We start from the raw sequence: 21,554 nt of genomic DNA, 5'->3' as shown, positions 1-21,554 counted from the left end.
GAGCTGGATCCGCGAGAAGGAGCACATCTTCTCCTCGCTGGACTACGGCAAGGACCTGACCAGCGTGCTGGTGCTGGCGCCGCCAAGCACGGGCGCTTCGAGGGGATCTTAACCCCGCCTCGGACGCCACCTGCAGGAAGTGATGGACGAGGGCCAGGATATGGTGACGGCCAAGCACTTCGGGGCGCCCCAGGTGCAGGCGCGCATGGACGACGTGCGGCGGCAGTGGCGTCAGCTGGAGGAGCTGTCGGCGTTCCGCGCGCGCAACCTTGGCGACACGCAGCGCTTCTTCCAGCTGCAGGGCGACGCCGACGACTTCCGCGCCTGGCTCCAGGACGCCACGCGGCAGGCCACCTCTGACGACGTGGGCCACGACGAGTACACCACGCAGCGCCTGGCCAAGCGGCACCGCGACCTCCGCGACGAGGCCACCAAGAACGCCGCCACGCTCGACGGGCTCCAGAAGCAGGCGGCGGCACTGCCCGAGGAGTTGCGCAACACGCCCGACATCCAGACGCGCCTGAGCGACGTGCGGGACCTGTACATGGAGCTACTCTCGCTGCTGGAGCTGCGGCAGAAGAAGCTGGACGACACCATGGCGCTCTACACCATCTTCAGCGAGACGGACGCTTGCGAGCTCTGGATGGGCCAGAAGGAGACGTGGCTGGTGGGCCTGGAGACGCCCGAGAAGCTGGAGGACCTGGAGGTGGTGCAGAACAGGTGAGTGTGTGTGTGTGTGTGTATGTGTGGTATGTGTGTGTGTGTGTGTGTGTGCGTGTGTGTGTGTGTGTGTGTGTGTGTGTGTGTGTGTGTGTGTGTGTGTGTGTGTGTGTGTGTGAGTGTGTGTGTATATGTTTGTTAAACCTCAAAGATTTAAAAAACATTACATTTTCAAAGTTTGAATGAAGAACTGGGACAATAACAGATACACATAGGCAATAAGTAATTATGCCGCTTCGGTTAAAAGCATCTGCTAAATACTCTTCTTTACCTTTATAATACTGACTTCTTATGGATGTATATTATTGAATTGCTTCTTAATAATTAATTACTTTTTTTAGACTGGCTATCCTGGCCTCAGAAATGGACAACATGCAGGCACGGGTGGACGATGTCAACAAAGCAGCCAAGCAGCTAGAGGACAGCAGACATCCCCGCACCAAGGAGGTTAAAGAATGTCAGACAAGACTCAATAAGAGGTGAACATCTGAGCTTGTTGTGTGTTCCAATTCATTATTATACAAGTTCAGTCAAGCTATTAATTAATATGCGACTGGACGAGAGGCCTTTAATGCCTTTAATCCCAGGACATCTTCACTCTGAATTTTTTGCACTGAATTGTAAAGCAAGAGAACAGCGATTTTATGACGTTGCATTTGACAGCGAGATTGAGAGAGAGAAAACTAGATGTACCGCATAGCGGTACAAAATATGACCGCCGCTCAGTCCTGTACATCCGTTCCGCGAAAATAAATCACACTTCAATTTGTCTCCATATTTTACTCCATCCCCACTCTTGAAACTTTTGTGTATGCTTGTTTGGCATGCCTGAGTGTATGAAAGCGGCTGCACAGAAAGTACCCTACTGGTGCTGAAAAGGTGAATAGATTGTAGAATAGCCAAAGAAGATGTAGAATTGTTATAAAACCTTTAAAATCTCTAAACAATCACAAGTAGGGCAGTTCATCACAGTTCATCCATTGCAACTGGATTGATGAAAGGTCACTTACACCTGTAGGCTACATTGTATTTGGGAAAAAGCAAAAGGTATCAGCATAATGTTATTTATTTATTTATTTTTATGTATTTATAAACAAAAAACATCTCTGTCAGTTCCATGCCGTTTTCAACAGCTATCAAAAAAACAAAGGTCATTTTTGGATGGATGGATTTTTGTGAATGTTTCTTCTTCTACATAAGATTTTAGTCATCTTTAGTTCATGTAATACTTTATTGTCAATGCACAAATTAAGTAACAGTAGTCTGAAACGCTATTGTTAATGCACAAATTAAGTAACAGTAGCCTAGTCTGAAACGAAAATGCTGTTTTACATCTAACCAGTGGTGCAAATAACTGACATGTCCAAATGGGCCTTGATGAAATGCGTCGCTAGACTGTTCATACACATTTTAACGGGCCAAAGTTGAAAAGCTTTGTCCGTTATTGTTAGTGCAAATATAGGCTGATTCATGTTCCCTTGCATTGTTTAACTGAGGTCCATGGCTAGTCTGGCTTTCATCAGACCAAGCTCAATCTTTTAAGAAATCAAAAAATAAATAGCGGGCAGATCAGGCTGGGTTCACCCAGCCTAGTCCATAGGCACCGATATTGTTTAATTTTTCCGATTGAGATATACACGCTCTGGCTATTCTAAATGCAAAAATGCATCAGGGAGTTATGACAAAACGGTAACTAACAAACTAGATCCTAATAGAAAGTTGTTAGCTTCCCTAAGCTACAGGTAGGATTATAAGGTAGGCCTATTGACAACATAAATTGTCAATAGGCTATGCTGGCTACACAAATAAAATCTCCTTTGAAACCAATGGCTTACTTTACAGTATCAAGCGGACTTAAACTGTCATATCGCGGGTTTAAAGTTGTAATAACATTCACGCAGCTCCATGAGTCAAGGAAAGTTTTGAATGAAGTAGCCACTTCTAAATGGGACCCACTACACAGTAGCTTAAGGTGTGTTGCTAATGCAGCCATAATGAAATGAAGGTGTCATTGTTTGGATACTTTACACACACATGCTTTTTAATTTCACAGACTACAACTACCAAGCTGTAATCAAAGCACATCGATTCCCCTCTCACACTCTGCACGACTTAAAACAAAATAAACAGGCGCCTCAGTCTCACGATGTATAGGCAAAACTGTATCAGACCGGTGTAACTTTGGTAAATCTTCCATTGCACAGAATGATTTTGTAGCACGTGCAATAAATGACAGTCGAAAGATACAAACAGTGCTGCTATCAATTTGTTGGTATAACCAAGATTTATAGTTTTCTACAAATGCAATCAATCAAATGCCTCCATCACTCAACCAACGCTTAACGGTAACATTACCTAGGTCCTTATTGATATTACAAGATTAATTGCCTGCAGTAAAACCAAGCATGTCGAGAAACATCCTTAGATTTATTTCGCTTCAAGAAGAAATGGGAATTACACTTCATGTGAACATCGCCCTATCCTTATTAGATGTTGGCTGCGGTAAATTACAGTCCTTGTATGAAGCGCCCATTGTTTTTCCAACCCACTTTTAACTTCCAACAAAATTAAGTCTCACTGCAACGATCATGCCATCTAGTGGACAAACGACTACTTCGCCAATACTGAAAATGCAGCCATGATGATGATGATGAATATTTATTTTGGCTTTCTTTTTAATCCTACTGATTTTCATTTTTACCGGGGCAAATCACAAATGAGTGATTATGAGCCAGGTTGATGTGGGCCCTTGAGACCAACATACCATAAAAGATTCACAGAGAACTGTGTCTGCCCTACCCTCCTTCGGGGGGTCCAGTCCAGCGGGGGGCTGCAGATGAAAAACTAAAAAATGACGGTTCCATGCTATCCATGTGGGGGTACATGCTCACCAAGTTTTGTGTACCCCGGTCTTTCAGTGTCCCGAATCCTTGTTGGTGTAACGCCACTAAATGTACACATAAATTATTTTATTGTAAGGCCCCCATGAACGAAAAGTACACAAAACTTGGCATGCATTCAGAGGGTGTCATAATGATCCTACTCTTTAATTTCGTGCAGTTTTGACCTTGTCAGCCAGAGATATTGAGATGAAAACACCTCATTTTTTGCTTTTAATTTTTAACTAGGTGGCACTATACATGAAATAAGTGGTAATGGGATGGGTTGACATGCCCCCTTAAGACCAACATACAAAAAAAGGTGGACCTCCTAGGCCCCACGGTTCTCGAGATATTCACAGAAAACTGTCTCCCGCCACCGACAGGCCAGTTGGTGTATAGTAACATAAATTAATTTATTGTGTGGCCCCCATGAACGAATTCCACAAAACTTGGCGTGCATACATAGGGTGTCATAATGATCCTACACTTCCAATTTTGTGCAGTTTTGACTATGTTAGGTCACAGATACCTTCAATTACACCACCTCATTTTTACTTTTTGTGTTTAACTAGGTGGCGCTATACATGAAATGAGTGGTTATGGAATGGGTTGACATGGCCCCTTGAGATCAACATACAAAAAAAAAAATGGTCCTCCTAAACCCCACGGTTTTCGAGATATTCACAGAAAACTGTGTCTGCCCTACCCTCCTTTCGGGGTCCAATTCAGCGGAGGGGCTACAGATCAAAACAAAAAAACGATGGTTCCATGCTATCCATGTGGGGTTACATGTCCACCAAGTTTTCGTGTACCCCGGTCTTTCAGTGTCGGGAATCATTGACGGAAATTTGGGCATCTAAAAAAAAAAAAAAAAAAATCTGACTAAACCTATATGACCGCTTCATTTTGTGCTGCGGTCATAATGAAGTGAATCCAGTAGGATGAATATTCAGATTAACATGTAATGTGAGGAAAAGCAAGTGATAGTATGAAAATTCTTATTTTCACATATAGCCTCCCTCACTCAACTTGGCTGCAGAGTGACATTTCCCATTGCTTGGTAACAGTAGACACCAAGAACTTTTTTTGGGGGGTGGGGTGGGGGGTGGAGGAGGAACAAATGAAAATGAATGACAGAAAACAGAATTTAATGTCTTTAAAATTTGGTTGTAACTCGAAAGCCTACGGTGGAACCACAAGTGTGGGTATATCCTTTACCAACCCACTCTCACTGGTGCCATATTGGTTTTTATAACTTATACGTTTATAAGTTTTTATACTGTTGTATTACTCATTGTATTTCGCATTGGTTATGCTCTTGCAATGTATTATGGATTGATACACAATAATTAATGACTTCTTATTTCTTCAATTAAAACAAACTAGCTCTGCTCCACTTGCTTTGCTATAGTCTTGTGCTGGTGCTTGTGTGACAGTTGCTCATGTGTTGTGTATCATCTCAGGTGGGCGGCCTTCAAGGCCATGGTGGAGGACAAGAAGCACAAGGTGGACCTGGCCCTCAGCCTGCACAACTACGGCCTGGACTGCAGCGAGACGGAGACGTGGATCAAGGACAAGACGCGCGTCATCGAGTCCACGCAGGACCTGGGCAACGACCTCGCCGCCGTCATGACCATCCAGCGCAAGCTCTTCGGCATGGAGCGCGACCTGGTCGCCATCCAGGACAAGCTGGACTCGCTGCGTGGCGAGGCCGAGCGGCTAGCCCGAGACCACCCCGAGAGCGCCGACCGCATCCGGGAGCGCCAGGCGTCACTGGACAAGGCCTGGGACACGCTGAAACGCACGCTAAAGGACCGCGAGGATTCGCTGGGCGAGGTCAGCAAGCTGCAGACCTTCCTGCAGGACATGGACGACTTCCAGGCGTGGCTCTTCAAGACGCAGAAGGCCATCGCGTCCGAGGAGATGCCCGGCAACCTGCCCGAGGCCGAGGAGCTGCTGAGCCTCCACGACGCTGTGCGTGCCGACATGGACGGACACGAGGAGGACTACCACCAGGTGAGGGACATGGGTGCGGCCGTCACCCAGGGCCAGGAGGATGACCCGCAGTACCAGCAGCTGGAGCAGAGGCTCAAGGGCCTGGACAAAGGCTGGGACGAGCTACACAAGATGTGGGACAGCCGCAAGAATTTCCTGGACCAGGGTCTCGGCTTCCAGCAGTTCATGAGGGACGCCAAGCAAGTGGACGCTGTCCTGAACAATCAGGTAGGAACATTTGTTTGAAGTAAGAAAAGGTGTAAGGTTTTATTAAACACAGTAGTAACATTGAAGGGTTTTTTTACAAAATATAGAAAAAGTATTTTAATCGTGGATATATAAACAGTAGATCAGTTTGATTCCATGTATAACCTGTTTAACTAAATATATCTAGCTGTTACATTACTGTCTGACTGAAATGGTGGCGTATATGACTTCAAGATACTTAAAGTAAACATACAGGATAGAATGCAGATAATTGCAGGATTGCAGGAATGCAGGATTCATTTCTTTTTTTCTCTAAGACTGGGACTGGGACTGGCGAATTAGAGTTCACCTTTTCTATTTTTGCATCCCTGAAACATTTATTGCCCTACATGTTCAAAGATGTCTTTCATTATTCCTTTTGATCAAGTTTTCAGTTGTTATTGTATTTATATTCAAAGTGTGTGTGTGTGTGTTTGTATGTCTCTCTGTGTGTGTGTGTGTGTGTGTGTGTGTGTGTGTGTGTGTGTGTGTGTGTGTGTGTATTAGGAGTACACCTTGGCCCATCTTGACCGGGCAGACACCATGGACGGAGCAGAGAAGGCCCTGAAGAAGCATGAGGACTTTGTGAGCACCATGGACGCCAACGAAGAGAAAATCATTAGCACACTGGACAGTGGACAGAGACTAGTAGACAGCAGGAACCTCTATGCACCAAAGGTGAAAGACAAGATGGACTCCATCCAGGACAGGTCAGTCTCTTATGTTGACTTGTTTGTAGTAACCATTTACCACAAAAACACAAAACAAGTGATTCATATGTAAGGGCGATGGTAGAGATTTATGTCAAAGAACTGATAGAATTAAAAAATGTAACTGGCAACAAATGTCTTCTATGCACCAAAGACAGGCAGCATTTATTAAGTATGTCTTCATTGTAGCTAATTTTAAGAAGTTCACTGAACCAATAGCTCTCTTTATATTCCTGTGAGTTTTGTACAGACTTCATGCCTTGGTTTTTTGTTGTGCAGTTGTTCCATTGTTCCGTAAAGTGACATTTTCATAACACATCCTCCTGACCCCTACTTGGTACATGGCAGACTTGGTTCTAGAGTACTGACATAACTGTTCCTCTTCAGAGATCTATTCAGTTGTCCCACCAGCATGTTCTCTTGCCAAAAAACGACTGGAACAACTACTGTTCTCTCCATTAAATCTCACTGTGGCATTGGACATGGCCTTGGCTGCTACACTCACAGAGAGCTGCTCAGTGTCTCTCCTTCCATCCGCACTTACTGCTAACGACCCCAGTCAGTCAGAGACGTGGCTCTGTGCATTACTAGTGCTGGATCAGCAGGGATCCATGGGCCTTGACATGAGAGAGGAGGAGGAGGGCAGCCATCCATTAGCCAGAGTCTGTCTGGATCCTCTCCTCTGAGAGGAGATGCCTCCTGATGCATATCGATCCCATCTGAGAGAGAGAGAGAGAGAGATAGAGAGAACTCTCCCTGTGTAATATAGTCCTCCCTTAGCTCCAGAGGAGGTCAGGGGAAGAGCACATGTCAGGTCGGTGTTTGTGTACATTAGCAAAAGAGTTAAATGATTTGGATGCTTGCTGGTTTGTTGAAGGATAACATTTTTTAGAGTGTTGATCGTCCTTTTTGCATGTCTGTGTGTGTGTATGTGTGTGTGTGTGTGTGTGTGTGTGTGTGTGTGTGTGTGTGTGTGTGTGTGTGTGTGTGTGTGTGTGTGTGTGTGTGTGTGTGTGCTTGCATTTGTGTGTGCATCTTCCATTTGCAGATACAATAAAAATCGAAGGAAGGCGATAGAGGTTTCAGGCAAATTGAAAGACAACCGGGACCTTCAACACTTCCTTCAGAATACTCAGGATGTGAGTGACTTTCCTCTTTTTCAAAAACCATAATCACGCTACTACTGCACCATACAACATTCTGAAGTTAGTTATTATATTCTGTACCTCAATTACCTCCTCTCTCTCCATCTTCTTCTTGTTATTAATTTTCTTCTTCCCTGTATTTTCTCTCTTTCTCCTTCTCTCTCTCTCTGTCTCTCTCTCTCTCTCTCTCTATCTCTCTCTCTCTCATGTATTTAGCTCACATTGTGGATAAATGAGAAGATGCTCACCGCCCAGGACACGTCGTATGATGAGGCCAGGAACCTCCACAGCAAGTGGCAGAAGCACCAGGCTTTCATGGCTGAGTTGGCCTCCAACAAAGACTGGCTCAATAAGATTGACCAGGTGTGTGTGTGTGCGTGTGTGCGCATATGTAATTTAGCGCTGAATGTATTGAAGGCTAATATATATTATATATATATATATATACTCCAAGTCTTGCAGAGCCAGACATTTATTAATAATATTTATATAATTAATATAATTTGCAAACATTATATTCACAGTAAGTGAGAGGTATGTTCATAATGATAATATGCAAGTAGATTACAGACAAACTGAGAGTAAAAAGTTATATCCAACTTTTCTCACCTAGAGCCCAATGGACCATTAAGTCAAGTCCATCTGTTTCATGTGTTATGATGCTAATCTACAGAAAAAAAAACATATTTTATCTGCTTTGTATCTGTTGCTGTCCTTGTGAGTGAAAACCTTCCTCTTCCTGCTTACCTTTGCGCATCACCTGTGCTCTTCCTGACCACTTGTAATGCGTGTCCCCTCAGGAGGGCCACGAGCTGATGCAGTCCAAGCCGGAGTTCGAGCCCATTGTGACAGAGCGTCTGGCCCAGCTCCACGAGCTGTGGGACAAGCTGGAGTCCACCACGCAGGACAAGGCCCGGCTGCTGTTCGACGCCAACCGCTCCGAGCTGTACGACCAGAGCCTGGACGACATGAAGAAGTGGCTGGGCGAGCTGCAGAACGAGCTCCAGGGAGACGACGAGGTCAAGGACCTGGCCAGTGCCAACAGGCAACTCAAGAAGCATCAGGTATGAGACAGAGGGGGTGGTGTGTGTGTGTGTGTGTGTGTGTGTGTGTGTGTGTGTGTGAGGGGGAGAAAGAGAGAGAGAGGGAGAGTTTGTGCATGTGTACGCATATATTTACACATATTTGTGTGAGACACAGAAAGAGCAATTCAGGTGAGTATCCATGCGGATATGATTGAAAAATCATTATGACAAAATATGTAACATATTCTGACAACAGTGTGGGACAGCCAAGTGAGTAAGCGGATGAATGAGTGTTTGTGTGGCTGTGTGTGGTGTGTGTGTGTGTGTGTATGTATGTGTGTGTGTATGTGTCCTGTGTGGTGTGTGTGTGTGTGTGTGTGTGTGTGTGTGTGTGTGTGTGTGTGTGTGTGTGTGTGTGTGTGTGTGTGTGTGTGTGCATTACCATGTACGTCCACACGACTCGCTTGACTCCCTCTGACCCACTGCTGACCCCGTGTGTTGTGTAGCTGACGGAGAACCAGGTGCGGGACCGCGGCCGCGAGCTGAAGGAGCTCCAGGAGGCCGTGCAGAAGCACGCCCCGCTCAGGGAGGACCGGCCCGAGATGGAGGCCGAGCAGCAGGCCCTGCAGAGCGAGTTCCAGAAGGTTCTCACCCCCCTCGCCCAGCGCCGCGGCAAGCTGGAGGCCGCCAAGGCCGTGCACCAGTTCTACAGGGACGCTGCGGATGAGATCGTGAGTCAATTTAAATGTGGAACATCGAACATTGATGTCTCAGGTCTTAACTGACTGGAAATAACAGTGTGTGTGTGTGTGTGTGTGTGTGTGTGTGTGTGTGTGTGTGTGTGTGTGTGTGTGTGTGTCATTGTGCTGTAGCTATGGGTGGAAGAGAGGTTACCGCTGGCGATGTCTCAAGAGCATGGCAACAATCTCCAGTCTGTCCAGCTCCTCATGAAGAAGAACCAGGTGAGGCCCTCTCCTCTTCGATTCCATTGAATAACAGCTCTATTGAATTGCATTGAATAACAGCTGATTCAATAAGTTCAGGAAGCAGTAAATTGCTGGTCACTTTTGCACTTGCTGGTTTTCAGCCCATTATGTTCAAATCAGACATCAGATAATGCAATAACATGCATGTTCCTTATGATGCATTTTAACTTAGCAATTGAGCATCAGTGCTTATTACAATACAAATACAAACAGGTTACATAGTATACTTTGAACATGATCAGGTTATTGCTGTTAATAACTGATACTGATGGCCTGATGTCTTTGTTTCTTCCAGACCCTGCAGAGGGAGATCGAGGGCCACCAGCCGCGAGTGGACGAGGTTTTGGAGCGCGGCCAGCGCATGGCGGCGGCGGCCGAGGGTGGTCCAGAGGCGCAGCCGATCCGTGAGCACGCCAAGGAGCTGGAGGGGGCGTGGGCGCACCTGCAGGACGAGATGGCCAAGCGCCGCCAGCGGCTGGACGGCTCTAACGAGGCGCAGCAGTACTTCAACGATGCTGAAGAGGCCGAGGCCTGGATCGGAGAGCAGGAGCTGTACATGATCGCAGACGAGAAGGCCAAGGTGAGGAGGAGGAGACAGAGAGGTGTGACTACGCAGACACACTGAGGAGTAGTGATGGTCACACCTAATCATATCTCATAGATAACTAATGTGTTACATCACTGAGTTACGGATTAATGTGATGTGATCGCAGTAATGTGTTTAGCTGTAATTTGTTACAACCAGCTTGACACAGTTAACATATTTAACCACGCAGCTATGACTCATCCATATGCCCTGTAACTGTGTTGCACAGAGATGCCTAACTGCAACAGTCTTCAGTGGAAAGACCATATTTGAGAGGTTATGGTGTATAAAGTGGCCATAATGTGTTAATGACATATGTATTATAAAGATTCTGGAGATATTCTACAGTATGTGGCTAAAGTAACTCTCTCTCTCTCTCTCTCTCTCTCTCTCTCTCTCTCTTCTCTCATTGTCTGTGCCCACAGGATGAGCAGAGTGCCATGGTGATGCTGAAGAGGCACCTCATCCTCAAGCAGGCCGTGGATGACTACGCCGACTCCATGCGGAAGCTGGCAGACTGTGCCCACAAGATGATGGCAGAGGATCATCCAGATGGGTATGCAGTACACACCTACCCATCCACACACCCACACACATACACACACACACACACACACACACACACACACACACACACACACACACACACACACACACACACTCACACTCACACACACACATACTCACACACACACACACACTCACACTCACACTCACACGCACACATACACATACACTTACACACAAACTTAAATCACATTACAGTACTTTTTTATATGAAAATGGGATATTGATACACTGATACTTAACATGCCCCAGGTATACTGTATGTAATCTGCACACTTTTAGCTCAGAACTCTTATTGAAATGTCCAAAAAAAAGTAAAAAGTTGAAAACAAAAGAAGACAGACATGCTCATTGTGAGAGTTTCTCACCTTATATTGACATGGATATTGATTGTGTATGCAACCACATCAACTCTCTCCCTGTCTCTCTCTGTTTTCGTTACCTTTTGCAGTGAGGCGATCCTCCGTAGACAGGGTCAGGTGGACAAACAATACGCTGGACTGAAGGAGCTGGCCGAGGACCGCAGGAAGAAGCTGGACCATACTTATCATCACTTCCTGCTCAGCCGCGAGGTGGAGGACCTGATGCAGTGGATCGCCGAGCGCGATGTCATCGCCTCCTCGCAGGAAATGGGACAGGACCTCGACCACGTCTCTGTACGCCCCCCACCCTCTTCACCTTTGTGCTTTAACCAAATGTACATTCATACATAGAACACTGTTTAAAGAAGCGCATTTCACTATTCCATATCTTGCATGGTCCAGAATATAGTGATCGGCTAAATGTGTATGTCGATGAATAGTTTGTATTCATAGAGCAAAATTTTGTTCTCTTGTCATTTCACAATTTGTGATAAATACAAACATTGACACCTCTTCTTTAAGAGGAAAACATGAATTAAGAGTATAGTATCTTCTGTTCAGTATCATCCCATCACTGTTTACTATAATGGGGTGCGTTTCCCAAAACCATAGTTGCTAACCTGTTAGCAACTTAGTTGGTTGGCAATGGGAAATTGCATTGCAACCAACAAAGTTGCTAAGTTAGTTTGCAACTATGCTTTTGGGAAACACGCCCATGTATGTTTGCACCAGTACTTCTTATTGTTTCATCATGATTGTTCTACTACCTTTAGATCCTGCGGGATAAGTTCAGGGACTTTGCTCGGGAGACAGGCACCATGGGTCAGGACCGCGTGGACTCGGTCAACCAGATCATCGACCAGCTGATCGAGGGCGGACACACGGAGGCCGCCGCGCTGGCCGAGTGGAAGGACAATGTCAACGAGAGCTGGGCTGATCTGCTGGAACTCATTGACACTCGGGCGCAGCTCCTCACGGCCTCCTACGACCTGCTCAAGTATGTCTGACTATCTGACATAAATAACAATAACTGATAAATAACAAACATCCACTGTGGTGCAAATGTTATTTGCAACTTAATTGTTCATATCACATCACATTGTGATTGCCATTAGTGTATAGAAGGTAGTATATGGAATGTACATAGTATACTTTGAACATGACCAAATGTGTCACTGAATGTGGCTGTGCAGAAAGAAAATGGATCATCATATAAACTGTGTTGTAAAAGTGAATCTACACTTTATGAACAGTCACAAAACTCTGTGACACTAATAGCTGTATCATTTACAGGTCATTATGTTTTATCTATTGTCATTAACTTTTAATTCTCACTCATCCGTTTTTCCAATCATGTTCCCTTGCCAAAATATATGGTTTGTCATAAGTGTAGATTTATTTAGTCAATTTCCTCCAGTCTTTTTAGTAGCTCTGAAAATTGTTCCAAATTAATCCCCCTTCAGGGAGAGCAGTGATGTTGTGGTCCAAATGTGTTGTCTGCCGCTGTCAATATTTGTGTTTGATACCGCATGCTTGTGTATGGATCACTGGTCATGTAATATGTTGTCATGTCTGCTGTTAGGTACTTTTACGATGGTAAGGAGCTGGTGGCTCAGATCCAGGAGAAGCAGAACAATATTCCTGAGGATGTGGGAGAGGACTTCAGCAAGGCCGAGTCCTTCCACCGCATGCACGCTGCCTTCGAGAGGGACATCAGTACACTGGGCAAACAGGTATACCCCTGACCACACCACACTGGTTCACAGGTTTCTCTCTACAGTCTCAAGCTAGGTTAGGCTGTAAGGTGATTGTCAAAGAAGGAATGCTACTCAATACACAAAAAACAACAGTCTTATCCATTTTCATTTTCAATTTAAGTGGAATTGTATTTGCAAGTGAATATTGTTTCTCTCTGGTTAAAAATAGATCTGAACTATTTTCACTTTAATATTACAAATAAAGATCATTTTAATACAAACAAAAGGCATTTATTGTAAATAAAGTAAAGATTTAATATTAAATACATTTTTATATTATTATATGAATTAAAAATCAATCAGGTATATAAAGTGACTAATGACAATAATAAATGATAATAAACCATCCCTCTTGTTCCATCTCTTACCCTTTACTCTCCCCCACTAGGTCCAGCAGTTCCAGGAGACCGCCGCTAGGCTGCACGCCCAGTATGCAGGCGACCAGGCCACAGCCATCCAGGCCACGGAGAAGGAGGTGATGGAGGCCTGGAAGGGCCTGCTGGACGCCTGTGACGGCCGGCGCGCCCAACTGGTGGACACGGCAGACAAGTTCCGCTTCTTCACCATGGTCAGGGACCTGATGGCCTGGATGGAGAGCATCATCCAGCAGATCGAGACCCAGGAGAAGCCCAGGTGAGAGGGAGAGATCTGTCTGAGAGGAGGGGGACAGGGATGGATATTTTTATGGGGATGAATCTGGGTCCATATCACAGGTAGTGGGGAGGATTGTAATGTCTGTGATTATGTTTTTTGTGATAACAGTGTCAATACTGATGTCATGAACCCTATAAGACTATATTTTCTGTTTTGACCCACCCTTTGACTCACTTCTGGTCCCATCTTCTCTTCTCTTCTCTTCTCTTCTTTCTCTTCTCTTCTCTTCTCTTCTCTTCTCTTTTCTCTTCTTTTCTCTTCTCTTCTCTTCTTTTCTCTTCTCTCCTATTCTCTGTTTTCTCTTCTCAGGGATGTGTCCTCTGTAGAGCTCCTGATGAAGTACCACCAGGGTATCCGTGCCGAAATGGAAACTCGGGTGCCAAAGTTCACAGAATGTGCCGACCTTGGCCGGGCGCTGTTAGCTCGCAACCACCGTGACTCAGCTGAGGTGAGGGGTCAGAGTCGGTCAAAGGCTGGCGCACGGCATGGCATGTAAAAACATCGCTGTGGCCTTACAATCTGTCAGTGAACAATTTAGAAAACACACTGTCATCAACAACCCCATGCCACTGTAGTTATGCCGTAGTCCAGCTCAGGAAGTTGGCAAGTTCAGTTTAGTTGTACATGTAACATGGCCATGCTATGCTATATATGGCAGCAGAATTGATGTGAGCATGGCATGGACCCATCAGAGCTACAGTCAGCACTATTATAATTTCCATATATTATATAACAACTATGTTGTTTTGTATTTATGTGTCGCTTTGGACAAAGGCGTCTGCCAAATCCATAACCATAACCATATAATAGTCAACTACTGCACAGTAGTGCATTCCCTTCCTAATTCCTGTCATGTGTGCCTGTGTGCTGGAATAGCTTGTTTAAAAACAGAAAGTTCCATGAACTCTCACCCCCAACCCCCCACCCTAGCTATTTCTGAACTCTGGCAGGCTGGTGTCCTCACATTGTCCATTGTGACCAGAAAGGTTCTGTAACCTCAACTAGACTAGACAACTTTGCCATGTTATGCTGCAGGAGTTATGCTTATGTTATGTTATGCTGTTGCTCTGTCTCCGCTCTCTGTTAAGACACACGCTCATTTCTCGTCTCAGATCAAAGAGAAGCTAATGCAGATGATGGAGAAGAAGAAAGAGATGATGCTCAAGTGGGACGACCGATGGGATTGGCTCAGATTATGTGAGATCAATACTTTTAATCCCATCCATACACATTCACACACAGGCCCCTTTCAGAATTCACGTACAGAAGCCCTTTAATATAAGAACACACACACACACACACACACACAGTCACACACACACACACACACACACACACACACACACACACACACACACACACACACACACACACACACACACACACACACACACACACACACACATTCAAACACTTTTCTGAATACAGGGCTGAACAAGTCTGGTAGTCTGAAGGCCACTAAAAACTTAATTTCAGTGGCTTGAATTGACCAAAAAGATCTCCTGTCTCCTCCACACCTGTTTCATGGCCCGTGTTGTGTGTGTGATGTCCCACAGTGTTGGAGGTGTGCCAGTTTGCACGTGACGCGTCGGTGGCGGAGGCCTGGCTGGTGGCCCAGGAGCCTTACGTGGCCAGCAGGGACCTGGGCCTCACCGTGGACGAGGTGGAGAAGCTGCTCAAGAGGCACGAGGCCTTCGAGAAGTCCACTGCTGCCTGGGAGGAGCGCTTCTCAGCTCTGGAGCGTCTCACCACGGTAAGGAGGGCCAGTGTGTGTGTGTGTGTGTGTGTTTGTTTGATATTGATACATGTGGAATGCACACTGTCTGACTGAAATGCATAAAATCAAATAAAGCATCAACTCTGTGGGTGTGTGTGTTTGTAAACATTACATCTACTCTTTGAAATGCATGAAATACCAGTTTAAATATTAAATGTCTGTGCGTTTGTGTGTGTGTGTGCGTGTCTGTTGATGTGTGTTTGAGAGTCTGTGAGAGTGCATTGTGTGAAATATTTATTGGTAACAGGCCGGCCTCTTTGTCTCTCCCCCTCTGTCAGCTTGAATTGTTGGAAATTAGGAAGCAGCAACAGGAGATGCAACAGTACATGACAGATGAAGATAAAGATACCAGGTAAGTCTCTCTTTCACAAACACACACAGAAACATGCATGCACACACACACACACACACACACACACACACACACACACACACACACACACACACACACACACACACACACACACACACACACACACACAGAAACACTAACACCAACATACTGTATATTACCCTCCTTATAAACTGGTTTTCCCTGTCAGCAGGAGAGAAGACACAGGATTTGTGGAGGATTCCTCCCAGCTTTATACAATAGAAGAGCAGTCAATGGTAAGAACTGTTGGCACACCTTGTCTGTAGCCCTGAATGTTTTATTTTATTGGCATGATTTCAGAGCAGGGTTTCTGCTATATTATCAATTTTATCTGCTCATTACATTACATAAATAATTACAAGGAAACGTATAATCAATGTTATCAAGTTTTTTAATTAGATGATATTAATCTAAATATCCGTCTGCATGTTTTATATACCGGTATATATATCTATATGTGTGTGTGTGTGTGTGTGTGTGTGTGTGTGTGTGTGTGTGTGTGTGTGTGTGTGTGTGTGAATGTGTGTGTTTATAGTCTGCCTCAGCTGCAGTGGAGCCAACCTCAGGTCACACAGAGGGCACCGTGGGCGACTCCACCGTGCCCATCGTCTCGGAGATGCACGAGAGCGCCTCCATCGAGCTGGACCCATCCGTGTCCAGCCAGGTCGCTAGCAGAGAGCCCGAGAAGGCCCAGACGCTGCCCGCAGAACCGCCCCGAACACAGGCCGTCATCTTAGAGGGCACCTTGACACGCAAGCACGAGCTGGAGCCAGCGGGCAAGAAGGCTTCCAACAGGTTTGTTTCTGTTGTTCGGCCATTAAACTCTGTGCATTCTTAATAGTTGTTTTGGTTGCATTGTTTTATGCCATAATCTAATTAATCACTGCTAAAAAAGAAAGGAAATAAATATAACACATTATTTACCTTCATAGCCAGGAAGTTTAAGAAATGTGCAACAGCAGAGGTGCTTCAAACATTTTGTGTCATAGGATATTTGTACACTCTCATTTGTTTATTGTGGATCAGAAATATGCATTATAACCGTGTAGCCGTGGCCTACTGGTTAGCGCTTCGGACTTGTATCCGGAGGGTTGCCGGTTCGAACCAGTAGGAAGCGGCTGAAGTGCCCTTGAGCAAGGCACCTAACCCCTCACTGCTCCCCGAGCGCCACTGTTGTAGCAGGCAGCTCACCGCGTCGGGATTAGTGTGTGCTTCACCTCACTGTGTGCTTTCACTGAGTGTGTTTCATTAATTCACGGATTGGGATAAATGCAGAGACCAAATTTCCCTCACGGGATCAAAAGAGTATATAAACTTATACTTATACTTTTTTATTCATTCATTCATTCATTCATTCATTCGTTCATTTTCTTTTGCTTTTCTATTGTCCTCTCAGGTCCTGGAACAACCTGTACTGTGTGCTGAACCCAGGACAGCTTTCTTTCTACAAAGATGCCAAGAGCTTTGGTCATGGTGTCACATACCACGGTGAAGACCCCATGCTGCTCAGCAACGCTTCCTGTGAGATTCTGAGCAACTACAAGAAGAAGAAGCAGGTCTTCAAGCTACGGTAAGAAGCATTTGTGTCTAGCAGAAAGACAACTCTTAACTACAATTTCTGATTGTGTACCGTGGATTGTGGATTTTTCTGTTTGTGGACAATAACATTTGACATTTGCTCTGTTCTCTCCTGCTTCTTCCCTGATCTTCTTACTTACTTCTTCATATTTTCTACTGTATTGAACAGGCTGGGAGATGGCAGTGAGTATCTGTTCCAGTGTAAAGATGAGGTAAGTTCAGCCAACTAATTCATTAATGACCTCATAAATTACATAAAACACCGTTCAATCAGTGTCTGTTAAAACATGCAGCAGATAGCTTGGAAGGTTTTGTCAGTTATCAGAACATTCTCTGACCCCTCCACTTTTGAGAAAGCTTGTGTGAGAGCTCTTGAACCTCCTCTTTAACCATCCCTGCTCCCTCTGTCCCCATCCAATGTAGGATGAGCTCCAGAAATGGACCCAGTCTGTGGGGACAGCCACCCTGTCCCTGGTGGAGGAGGAGGCCCCTGGGCCCTCAGGGTCCACCAGGGCCCGCAGCCTGCCCCCTCCCTCCTCATCCACCATCCCCGAGGCCTCCTCCGCCAAGAAGGACAAGGAGAAGAGGTTCAGTCTCTTCACCAAGAAGAAGTGAGCAAGTGAGGCGGGGGCCATCGTCACAGACAGACACAGATAGAGCACCAGAGTAGAGGGTGCTTTTCTGGCCAGGGATCGGGTTCAGATGAACTACCCGTCAGTGGAATATGAGATGATTTTTTTTCCTATTTGTCTAACTATATTTTATTTTTACATTATAATAATTTGTAAGGATTATCCATATTAGGTAATGTTCCTGATATTTCAGTGACAATACAACACTGCTGCCTGTATTTAAGCCTGTGAGCACTGACCTTTTGTGTTTGTTTTGTTTCGTTTCTTCGCTTGTTTGATTGTTTTTTTAATTTCTTTTTTACTTTTTTTTCTCCTTTTGGGCACAACCCAAATTCACTTTGTTACCAAGTACAACACACATGCACAGGAATGCTCTGCCCACTCACCTTCAACCAAAGATTATTTATAATATTTGCTTTTTGTTTTCCTCTTCCTCTTCTAGGGCATGTTTTTAGTATATACTTGTAACCTTGTATTTTAAAGCCTTGTCAAAGAGTGGTGTTTCTTAATCTGCCTTATAATCCACAAAGAAATGGTTGTGAACAGTAATACTGTGCTTCTCTGCATCCGGAGGACTTGAGCTCTGATTATCATTGATTCTCTTTATTGGGCTAGGATATAGAAGGTGTAGTCTTTTCAATGCTGTTTCGCCAACAGGTGATGTTGTTGTGAGTGGAAATCACTGTACAGTACTGTATAGTCATAAAGCACAACAGGGACACCGATTACGAAGGCAGATATGCAGTAGAGCCACTCAAAGCATACAGTATGTTCATGTCTGTTTGCTTTCAAGTCCAGGCAACAGGGAACAAGGATCTTACCCGGAATTACGCAAATTATATGTTTTCCAAATGTTGAGATTTAATATGAACAATATGTTAGATATAGAAACAAGCTAAAACACAGTAATACTAAATGTGTTGTACAAAAGCTAGAATTATAACCAAATTGTTCTCACGAACTTTGTATTAAACCTTGCATATCATGCATATACCTATGTTTTTTTTTATCTAACCATCTAATGCATGACTGAGTTTATTTACTGAATATGACTATGGTGCTATGATCTGGCAATATGTCCATCTTGAAATCTCAGGCTTGTCTGTCAGCCTCTTGAAAGGACCTGATGCTGTCCTGCATAATCTGGCAGCAAATCTATGCATGGGTGTCCAAACAACTGTCTCACATCCAGTACATACCACTCCGCCTGGGAACAGGAACGCAGTCAGCTGAAAGACAGGAAGAGAGGAGAAAGCGAGAGAGAGAGAGAGTAAATAGTTAGAAATCAGGACAAGCTAGGATGATCCCCATGGGTCAGTTAAACGGAGAGCTGCTGTTCCATACCAGCTGCACAACAGTGGCCTGGACACGGAAAGAATATGAGTTGAAAAATGAATGTACAGTATGAGGGAGAGACAGGAAGTGATGCGAAGGCCAATCAGGATGTTGCTACAAGGTGCCAAAGACTGATAGAAAAAGAAAGGTGTAGCCTACTTTTAGAACTCCCTCATAAAAATTAGGGTCCATGTGGACTGTTTTTTTAGTTCTTATAGGGGACTAGATAAACTCATCATTAATACCTTTATGAATACCATGCTATTACAGAAATGTTTAATTAGAATTAAGATAATTTATACCCTACATGAAAAGATCAAAGCTGTATTTTTTTCCCCCTGGTTGAGAGCTTCTCATCCCATTAATAACTTCAGACTATTTCACATTATTCCAAATAGTATGTCCAGACACACATTTATAATGTTCTGCATCCTCACTTTTTTCTGTCTTGTGTCAATCAGGATTCATGAACTGCAACCAGTGTGGGCGGGGAAGTTTATCTGTGTATCTGTCTGGTTGACTGACGCAGTGCAGTGGCCTCAGTATAAAATAATATTTTCAGGAATCCCTGAGATGATAATTTAATAGCAAGTCTATAGGAGCAAAACTAGTTGACCACCTCTTTTGCTTACCTTATTAACATATTGATGTGTTTTTAAAGATGAGATTAATTCTGAAAGACAAAACAAGTCTTCATGCAGTCATGTTATATTTTATCAAATTGATTTACTTTTTCTCTGCAGCTTTAACTTTTTGTACAGAACTCTTCAGGACAAACCATTCATTGTTTGTTTATTCTCACCTCATTTCTTCCATTCTTTTCATCAGCAATTTCTACTCTGAAGCCATGTTTTTAATATTTAAAAAAGAGATGCTAAAAGCACAGGGTCATAGTACAGGAGGAAAGCAGGTCCTGGGAATTATCTAATAAACAATCTGGAGAAGAAACAAGCAAGCCTCTTCATTTCATTCCTGTGTGTCTGTGTGAGTGTGTGTGTGTGTGTGTGTGTGTGTGTGTGTGTGTGTGTGGAGGGAGAGCTTCAGGCCAGGCAATGGCTGTCTAGAAATGTGAAAATGTGATCAAAAGTAGGCCTACTATAAGTTGGTTGCCTGGCAGAATCCAGACGAACCTCTTAGCAAAGTTGAATTTGCTCTGCAGGTCAGTCTGGCAAGGAGGCCATTGACACCCATTTCCAATGTTCCAAAAACCCAGGCACCAATCACAATCACTTATCAGGCATGGGGTGTGCTGTATACATGACAGATAGAGCAGTGCATTCAACACAACCACTGGCAGCACTGATGGCAACAGGATATACAGATGTGGTTGTGTTGTTTTTCTTCTTTACATGTTTACATGTACATTTTCTTTCATGAAATAGTACCTTGGATTTCCTTTTTCTACAAATCTGGATGTGTATTTTCTTTGGAATTGACAAAGCAACTGCATTCAAAAGCTTTGTTTAGGCCTACAAGAAAGAGAAGCTCTTTTCCCAAACGCTATATCCACCATTTTAATGCATTTTCATATGTATGTATAGCCTATTTTTATTATGATTTTTTTTACAAGTAGTGGAACTTTAATACTATCATATTAGGCCTATTTGTGTTTTCATTTTGCTGCTCTGCCGCTCTTGCGCGTTCCACGCCGAAATTCAACCATGTTTAACTCATGCTGTAATCATAGGCTACAAGCAGAACACAAATCTTTGTTCCATTCACTCAGCACAACCTGCAGCGAATGCAGTGCGTGCTGCCTCCTATCTGTTAGCCCCTTACAGTAGGCCTATGTGCAGCTGCAGAAAACGTGTTTTTGTTTTTCATCTATTGATAGGCTAGGCCGCAAATATTATAGAGCGCTCCGCTCTAAGATCTTTGCTTATTCTTGGTTCATCCGGTCCCTTTCCACAACAAGTCTTCATGCAGTCATGTTATATTTTATCAAATTGATTTACTTTTTCTCTGCAGCTTTAACTTTTTGTACAGAACTCTTCAGGACAAACCATTCATTGTTTGTTTATTCTCACCTTTATTCTCACCTCATTTCTTCCATTCCATTCTTCCAAATCAAGCACCTAGATTATGAAACGACGCTGAACGATGCAGGCTGCATGGTGCTTGCTTAATAGGCCTTCATCTGTGGAAAGGGACCGGATGAAATCACGAATAAGCCTCTTTTGCTGTGGAGCTAGAAGAATCGTAGAATTGGGTTTAGCAAACAACT

At 44.3% G+C, this 21,554-nt stretch overlaps 1 protein-coding gene across 1 annotated transcript in view; it reads left to right on the top strand.

The window, feature by feature from the left end:
• sptb (spectrin, beta, erythrocytic) overlaps positions 1–20,278 on the top strand; it is a 43,335-nt gene extending 23,057 nt beyond the window's left edge. The window contains 24 exon segments of the mRNA XM_048228091.1: positions 1–720; positions 1,062–1,199; positions 5,066–5,825; positions 6,351–6,553; positions 7,602–7,692; positions 7,915–8,061; positions 8,499–8,762; positions 9,230–9,454; positions 9,596–9,685; positions 10,005–10,289; positions 10,721–10,851; positions 11,314–11,518; positions 11,998–12,221; positions 12,807–12,957; positions 13,370–13,614; positions 13,945–14,083; positions 14,748–14,832; positions 15,192–15,388; positions 15,691–15,764; positions 15,958–16,021; positions 16,321–16,580; positions 17,182–17,355; positions 17,533–17,575; positions 17,787–20,278. The exon segment at positions 1–720 is cut by the window's left edge and continues 154 nt beyond it. Coding sequence (XP_048084048.1) covers positions 1–720; positions 1,062–1,199; positions 5,066–5,825; positions 6,351–6,553; positions 7,602–7,692; positions 7,915–8,061; positions 8,499–8,762; positions 9,230–9,454; positions 9,596–9,685; positions 10,005–10,289; positions 10,721–10,851; positions 11,314–11,518; positions 11,998–12,221; positions 12,807–12,957; positions 13,370–13,614; positions 13,945–14,083; positions 14,748–14,832; positions 15,192–15,388; positions 15,691–15,764; positions 15,958–16,021; positions 16,321–16,580; positions 17,182–17,355; positions 17,533–17,575; positions 17,787–17,978 — 5,107 coding nt within the window. The 3' untranslated portion in view covers positions 17,979–20,278.
• The last annotated feature ends 1,276 nt before the right edge of the window (positions 20,279–21,554 follow it).

Source organism: Alosa alosa, chromosome 19 (assembly GCF_017589495.1).
Source record: "Alosa alosa isolate M-15738 ecotype Scorff River chromosome 19, AALO_Geno_1.1, whole genome shotgun sequence".
In the NCBI taxonomy this organism is placed as follows: Eukaryota; Metazoa; Chordata; class Actinopteri; order Clupeiformes; family Clupeidae; genus Alosa; species Alosa alosa.
This window is presented reverse-complemented; position numbering and strand designations above follow the sequence as displayed.